Below are 8,510 nucleotides of genomic sequence, written 5' to 3'. Positions count from 1 at the left end.
GGCAAAGTTGGATTTCTAGTTTCAAAGCGCCCTCTGCAGGCTAAATGAAAAACTGAAATGCAATAGCTCTAAGCGGGACCCAACTGAATTTATTGAGTTCAAAATATAATCATTAGACCAAGGCACTCTAACACAGAACATTTGTATCCATTCTTCCGCCACTAAAACAAATTTACATTAATCCACAGCCATCTAAACACTAGTGCCTGCACCAGAAATTCATTTGAGAACCCCTGCTGTAAAAATGGACTCCCTTGGGCACAATATTTTCCATTCACAGTTTCCTTAAAAAAAAATAAATTAAAAAAAAATAAAAACTAAAAAGACCCCACCAAAGCACAAACTTAAATAATACAGGAAAACTGTGCTGCAGTTAAAAATAATATATCTCAGAAGACAGTATTCATTACTGCATACATGATGCTAAAAAATAAAAACCTATGCATTAACTGATTGAAATACATGTTTAAGACCCAACTTACTTTCCCTCAAAAAATAAAAAAAAATATGGAAGACTAAAAAAAAACAAAAACAATAATAACAATAATAACAACAATAATAGAGATACTTTCAGAATCAACTGAAGTGTATAAAGTTCAGTCCTGCTCTGAAGGCCCTTTTGATTAAAAAAAATAAAATGAACCAAAACACTGTTGACAGAAATCTGTTGACCCTAACCTCAATAAACCATCACCCGCGCTGACAACACTGACACACATTCCTGTCCAAGGGGAAATAAAAAACAGAAACAAACAAAAAATTATCCAAGGCACTGGACGGTACTGAATAGGAGATTTTTCAGTCCAAAAAACACATTTTTAAAAAGGCACAATGTACATCATTCTTGTCAGTGTCATGTTTTCACTGCTTGTCCTAAAATGTGTTTTTGACTTGTCATTTTGAATCTTTATGATATACACAATACACAATTTTTTCTTCATTTTAGATTCATATATTTGTTGACAGATTAAAAGAAAAACCCTTTTCACCCTACATAGAGGGGATCCTTGGCTTAGTTATAGAGTGAGAGACTGTTTTCGGGCATGATTAGGGTCCACTTAAACTATTGGAGAAAAGAGTCACTGCAAAGCAATGTAAAATTGTCATGAGTAATCACCTCTTAGCCCACTATGACAATATTTTTTAGTAGGTTTCTTCTATTTTAATTACTATTAAAATGATGTGAATCACATTTTGCCTTTGGTGTCCCTTTATCCAGTTCGACTTCTATAGGAGGCTTTGGATGTCTGTTCTGCACTGCATCACAAGATAAATCAGGGACTACCTCTAAGAAGAACAGAGTTCAATGCTGCGGAGACCTGATGAACCAATTGATCTTGTGCCCAAGACCTTAACCCTATAACACGTGTTATTTTTCCTTCCCATTGCTTTCCTATAGATAGTTGTCTCTGGAACTTACTAGTGTTAGCTTTAAATACCCAAAACTGTGTGTTTTGGTTGTGAAGACTTGGAGTGGTGAAAACATGTCAAACACAAAAGAGGCACTTGTCAGCAAAGTGCATCTTCATTGTTCATATACTCAGCCCAAACTTTCCTTCAGCTCATCTCTGTATAAAAATAAATAAAAAAATCAGTGTGATAATTTATCTAAAAATAATTAAAAAAGAAAAAAAAAATCAGCATGGAAACTGCATATAGTATTTTTTGTCCTAGCTTGTTCCTCACACAGATTAGCTTTTTCTAAAGTGGTATTTTGTGCACTCAGACGAAGGACCAATGCTGGTATTTGTCAGAAGGGTTGCAAAGAGCCAGAGAAGGATGCTCGTGATGGGCACTCAGACACATGTTCCATCCAGGATTGTAGAATAACTGGTTCTATATGAAAATTTAAAAATGCATATATACACACACATATTACTTTAACAATAATATAATGCAGGGATTGTGAAATTAGTGTAGACTAAAAAGACTAAACTCACATCTTTCAGTTCCCATTTTTGCTCTGCTCCCACCACTGTCTTTTTGCCTTTGTACTGGCAGTCCTCCAGCTTCACAGCCCCCTCCGCCCCGTGCAAACACAGCTCCTTCTGAATGTTGTGTCTAATCTCGTGATGTGTGGAGTACTCGAAATACTACGGCATAGAAACAAATAATGTATTTTAAGTAAACCTGCTCAACTTGTCAAAAAGAGATAAAACAGACGTGTTCCCACTGACCTGGTTTCCTCCTAGACCATGACATGGGTACATGATCAGCTGTTTCCCACCCTCATTGTTCTCCCCAGCATCCAGACATGAGTCCTTGCCCACATTTTTCACCTACAGAGAAGAGGAGGGAAGGGGAAAGCAATGAGAGGAAACAAAATGAAAAACTAACATCCAGTGCAAGCTGTTCAAACAACTTTAGCCTCTAGAGTGCTTTCAGTGGTGTTAAATTGGAACTGCTCAGTACCCTCTGGAGATCCTAAGTGGAAACCCACAGTGGCTAGACAGTGTGCTGTGAGGTTTGAAAAGGAGAGCTGGTGGTCTGGTGTGTGATCTTACTGAGCCAAAGCGAAGTGGGTTGAGATCAGGCATGAAGACTTCTGGATAAACGTTCTGCAAATACCAGGAGAAGCTCTTGCACTGCAGCTTTTCACGGAGTTCCACACGTTTGGAGATATCGCCAAAAGCTCCCTGTTATAACAGAGAGGCAAAACTTTTTTTTAAACTGTCAAAGTACACTTCTGGCATATTTAATGCTACCTTGGTTTTGCTGCAACGCAACAATGCCCCAGACTGGGTTCTTATATTGTATTTAGCTTCTATTCCTGCTGTTAGATATCTGACAAAAACATTCCTCAGTATCAAAAAGCAGTATATTCAGTGAACATCTGACCTGATGCTAAAACCTAAGCCTTGTGTGAATCTCTGTCTGAAATTTCACACCAGCTAATAGTATAGATACTGCATTTTCACACTACATACTTTTATAAAATTACATTAAGGAAAAGACACATTACTTCTTTATACAAAAACATAGTAATATTACTCTGTTTAAAATAAATCAAAATATTGCTGATTGTTATCATACTTGTTTTTCTTAAGTCAGCAGGTATATTTTGGTAGTATAATTACTCATTTGATAAATTAACTACAGACAAGTATTTGATCACTGCACTTTTTAAACTGGGAGTGGCGAGTGGAGAGTAATGACTCATTTCAAAGGATTTGCAGGCGCCTAACTCACCTAAATAATGAGGGCTTTACTATAATGACAAGGATGCTTCTCACACTAGTGCTTACTGATAGCAACTACAGTGGATTCTGTGATGCTGTTGACAAAGCCGTGTCTGTCTGAAGCCAGTGGGTGAGGGCTGGCCTGCTCTGTGAGGTGTCGCCCGGAGGGAAATGTTTATAGGACCTGTGGGACCACATGTTGGGAAACCCTGAGAGACAGTGTCATTTACCAGAGATGACTCCTTCTAGGCCTCTTTTTCCTCTGTTGGTTCTAACCCCCCAAAACGTGCCCCACATCCCCCATAGCACCCACACACCCACAGCTTTTATGGAATATTTCAATTTACTCTGCAGTGGTTGCCCTGGTAAGAGAGGTATGTTTTTCTCTGCAGAGTATCTGAAGTTATTGATAAGCAGACATAATGCCTCTTCTATGCAAAACATTGGACAAGAGCTTTATGTGTTTTTGGGACAGTAATGAGCGGCCTTAAAACACTTAGATACAAGCAGATGGAAAAATTTCTGCTGTAGACCAATTTGCAAGTTGCTGCCATTTTTTAAAAAACAAACAAACAAGAAAATTCAAAGAATCACATAACAGAGTAGAATAGAATAGGACTTCAAATGCAAAATAAATAAATAAATATCAAATTCTGGAGGAAAATGCGAGCCTTTCACCAGGAGCAGAAACATCTGGATGAGCATGTTGATGCCATTCATGGAGATCCTAAAGACTGTTCCAGATCATGATTTTAAAATGTATTCAACTCTAAATACCAGTTGTCTGTTTTAAGGTTTGGGTGTCTACTAAACTAAAAGTAAAGTAATTCTAACATCTGGGGGGGGGGGGAAGGGAGTAAGAAGCTATACGTACATCTTTTGCGATCTGCGCAGCTTGCTGGTTACGTCGGTAAAAGATCTCTTTGTAGTCATCCATCCAGACTTCAGCCAGTCTCACCTGATTGCGAGCAATCACTTGTGTGCCCTTAGGAAAGGTGTGTGGACTTTTGGTGCGGAAAACATGACCAACAATGGAACAAGGAATTATCTCCAACTGTCCTCCACACTGCCATACCTTCAAATTAATGATTGACAAAACAGATGCACACGCCCATGCAGCAGTTTGAATAACTGAATGGCTCCAAGGGTAAAAGATATTTGCACAAATAATGACAGCTTGGTAATACCTTACCCTAAAGGACATTTCGATATTCTCCCCACCCCAGATTTCCATTTCTTCATCATAGCTTCCGATACGGTAGAAATATTCTTTGGAGATGGAGAAGAGCCCACCAGCAAACGTGGGAGTCCTGTGGATGCATTTTGTTAAATGTTTAGAAGCTTCAAAAGAAGATTGGGTTTCAGATGAAGTCGATATCCAGTATACATGCACAACTTTGACTCACTTGATTGGATACGTTTCATCCTTCCTCCTTCGCTTCTCATGATCTGGTAGGCTCTCCCAACCAAATGAAAGACTCCAATCAAAGTTCCCCCGATTGTGATTCTGGCCATAAGGGGACGGTTTCATGAACTCAAAAGTATTGAGATCAATAGTAGTAATATCAGGACTCACTACTGCAGTGTAGTTTTCCGCTATCCTAGCCAGCAGAGGTTCCAGCCATCCATTAAAGCATTCACCTGTTAATACACCCACATAGGGAAATGCATCACTTACTACTTTCTCTGCAAAAAGCACTAAACTACTTTGTTTAGAACACAAATCCACATGAGAAATGGCTTTATAAAGGAGTAAGCAGTGTTTACAAATTGTGCGGGTGTGTGTTTAAGGGCGTGCAAACCAGTTTTTAAATGTGTGAGTAGTGTCAGTGGTGGTGACTAACAATGAGCATCCAGAAAGGTGAGTGTGTCACCGGTCGCCACGGAGGCACCCAGGAGCCGAGCAGTTATAAGTCCTTTTCTCTCTCGCTGGCGCATGACTCGTACAATGTTCAGCTGCTTCAAATAATCATCCAGCTTGTCCTTTAACTCATCTGAAAGCGTGGGATATCAATTAGACGTTAGAGTTGGAGATACAGAGATGCTTAATTTGATGAATACAAGATAAAAAGCAACACAAAATACTCCAAAATAAATCAAATAACAATAATTGCTTAACTGCTTACTAGTTAATCTCACAGACCCTAGCCCGAAAAAGAAGACTTAAACAGATTAAGAACAAATTTATGTTCCTTCCATGTTTAACTGGGCTGGCTTTCAAGAAATCTGCTGCACTGCAGGACTCAATCTGCCTGCTCACAGCAAATAGCTGAGCTTAGGTGTCAGCTGAACTTCATTCTTTGAAACCTCTGTCCTTTCCAGGATTACGTTTCCTTCCTACATCTGACCCATTTATAATGGTTAACTCTGACTCATCTCTAAGCTCAACCACTGCTAATTCCTCTTAGGAAAGTATTCACCGCGGGGCCCCTTGCTTCCTGTTGTTAACCCACATCAGGTGCCACAAAAGAAGAAGCAGGGAGCTCCCCTCTGCATGTTTCATGGCACACAGTGAGTTGCCCACCCAACACGCTGCATGAAATTGAACCCAAAAGTTAGCAGGACAGTCATGAAGGAGCCCATTGAGGTTTTACCATCTACGCTGGCGTCATCCACCAGGATGATCTCTTTGAGGAGAATGGCGGGGGAGGTGTGAAGGACACTGTATACCGTCCTTAGCAGAGTGCTCCAGGCCTCATTGTGAAACACAATTATCACACTGGTGGTCGGCAAGGGGGGGCATCGCTTGAAGGTTTGCTCAATGCATCTGTACAAGGAGGGAAAAGAGCACAAAGATCTGACTATCCTGTACAGTTCCTGAGTGGCACAGTATAGTTATTACATCTCCAAGCTCTCCCCTGTGGGGAGTCCATTTCAGCTGTGACACTGCATGTGTGGCAACCTTTGAAATACCTGCCATATTAGAGTAGGACAAACTTTGTAATTCAGCCTAGGGAGATTGCCAGAACATGGACCGGCTTTATGCGTCTGCCTTGTATCGACTAAACTGACATGAGAAGCCCATGTGGATTTCCATGTGTTTGGATGTACTGCAACAAGCCAAGCAAAACGTTGCTTCTTCCTGAAATTTTAACCACAATAATTGGCCAGGCATGCTGAAACAAAGTCTCTCTCACAGTAATCATCTCTGTGGTTTCTGCCTGACATTTTCCCCAGTTACAAAAAACAGAAATTGAGAAAAATTTGTTGGGGTTAGATGGTCGCTGTTGCATTAAGAAAACTACTTTTAAAATAATTTATATGGGTATTTTTCAGAGTGCAACTATATTTTAGACAGAAAGAGTAGCATCAATACTGAATTCATATCCACAGGATAGTATAAATACTTGATTTTTTAAAAATAAAGTCAACGTTTGATCTAATATGTCCCTTAATAACACTATCTTTTAAAATTGTTATTTTACATAGGTTCATCAGAAGCCTGGAGAGTGTACACATACTCTGGTGGTCTTGTGTCTGCACCCAGGTCTCTGCTCAGAGAGATGTGGTCACTTGCATACAAGTTAAAGCAGTGTTTCTCTTCACCCCTCTCCTTCTCCTTTTGCTCATTGGGGCTCAGCGAGTCAGTGTTGAAAGGTTTCCCAGCAGCTCCGGGGGCAAGAGGGTTCTGGGGTGGCCGCTCCAGAGCTGGCCTGAGCTCAGCAGCAGTGTAGTGACCTGGCAGACAAGACGTGCCGTCTGCTTTCTCCTGATGACGTACAGGGGCTCTGATCTGCATCTTTGGCATTGCATCCCTGAAGTTATTGACAGCTCCCATCACCATTCCCAGCATGGCATCCCGCTTCACTGCCATTTCCTTCAGCCACGGGTCCTCCTGTTGGCTTTGGCTTCCGACTTCCCATTGTATGAAGAACACAAATGTGACAAAGACAAGAGCCACTATGAGAAGTTTCAGTGGGTGCAGGCGCCTTCGGAGTAGTCTGCGAAGAACTGGCATTCTTTTTGAATGTAGAGCAGGCTGGCTTTGGATTGAGATTCAGCTGTAACAAACAATAATATTCATAATCCGAACAATGATGAGTAAACAGCATTTATGTGGCTTCAGGATTTATGACATAAAGGGTTGAAGAAAAAAACAACACACACACACACACACACACACACACACACACACAGAGAGAGAGAGAGAACATAATGAAATGTTCTCTGTGTGTGTGTGCTGCCTGCATACTTTAGGTATATTTTACCTTTTGGTAATAAAAAGGTAGGCGTGAAGCTTCCTGTGCTCCATTGAAAAATCACATATTTAAAACCGGCTGGTGAAATCAGCAAACAACCTCGGGTCTGGATTCCCTCAGCAAAAAAATACAACGCACCATGAATCGCTGACCAACAAGTTAAGGCTAACAACGTCCTTTAAACTGCTCTCTGAAAATTAAACAAACGCCATCTCGCTTTAGCTGGAAACCATCGCTTTCACGTCAAACAAAACTTTTCTTCCTGGAGAAGCCCAAAAAAAAAAGTCAAAAGATTTGCTCAAAGATTGCCAGTGAACTTCCGTCTCGTTGGATCCAGGTGTGCTCCTCTCAGGTAAAAGGCTATGACGTACATGTGCGCTTGCGCAGAGAAAACTTCTGCGTATCAAAATAGTGCATCAGGACACAATCCACACCTGAAATAAAAACCAAAAAAAAGGCCATTACGACAGAAGAAAACTCGCTAAAACCTTTAGAGATAAATAATTAAATAAATCAAAGATTTGACAATCACTGCTGAATGGAACATTTGGGCTATCGCGACAAACTATTATATAAATACGCTAAAGTGGTCTGGAGCTCCTCGAGAAATGTTTGAGACTCCTCTGCGCGGAGCTGCTTAAAGGTGTCATTAATAGGATTTGTTCTAGTGGTCATTCACTGGGACAGTTGCTGGGTTACAAATAACGGAGGAACGCGATATATCCCACCGCATCCAATCAAGTCTCTGAGAAACGCCGCATATTGGCCATAGAGCTTAAACTTATGAACTCAAGAGGAACGGACAACGCACATGGTACACAAAAATCTGGAAAAGTTACGCATCCCTCCCAGCGAAGACGCGAATAATTATTAAAAGCTTTCCGTATTCCGAATAAAAGTTGTTGGCTAAAAAGCTTAGAAACTCACCACCGCACACTGCAGCTTGTCTAATCCTTGAAATGTTCCACGTTTCCCACAACGGATTGTGTTCATAAAGAGTTGGATGCTTGCAGGAGTAAAGACGTGGATTCCGCCTGCAGGGAGCTTGCTCTGGTGCCCAGTTTGAAGTCTTTCTGCTTTTTGACTCGCACAGTGACTCCATCTGTAGTGACTGTGTTCTCCGCAGCTCGCT

The 8,510-nt window shown here is 40.8% G+C and overlaps 1 protein-coding gene across 1 annotated transcript; it reads right to left on the bottom strand.

The window, feature by feature from the left end:
• Positions 1-69: 69 nt before the first annotated feature.
• galnt3 (UDP-N-acetyl-alpha-D-galactosamine:polypeptide N-acetylgalactosaminyltransferase 3 (GalNAc-T3)) lies at positions 70-8,411 on the bottom strand. The gene is made up of 12 exons (XM_082507533.1): positions 8,306-8,411; positions 7,388-7,812; positions 6,641-7,180; positions 5,774-5,946; positions 5,024-5,173; positions 4,586-4,820; positions 4,372-4,489; positions 4,054-4,254; positions 2,505-2,636; positions 2,178-2,279; positions 1,941-2,093; positions 70-1,836 (listed from the first exon to the last, which is right to left on the bottom strand). Exons 3-12 carry the CDS (start codon positions 7,135-7,137, stop codon positions 1,723-1,725), a joined length of 1,875 nt encoding a protein of 624 aa, XP_082363659.1. The 5' UTR covers positions 7,138-7,180; positions 7,388-7,812; positions 8,306-8,411; the 3' UTR covers positions 70-1,722.
• Between the last annotated feature and the right edge of the window lie 99 nt (positions 8,412-8,510).

This window comes from Aulonocara stuartgranti (assembly GCF_965226115.1).
Source record: "Aulonocara stuartgranti genome assembly, chromosome: 16".
Taxonomy (NCBI): Eukaryota; Metazoa; Chordata; class Actinopteri; order Cichliformes; family Cichlidae; genus Aulonocara; species Aulonocara stuartgranti.
The sequence above is the reverse complement of the archived record's forward strand: the minus strand, read 5'-3'. Positions and strand labels throughout refer to the sequence as shown.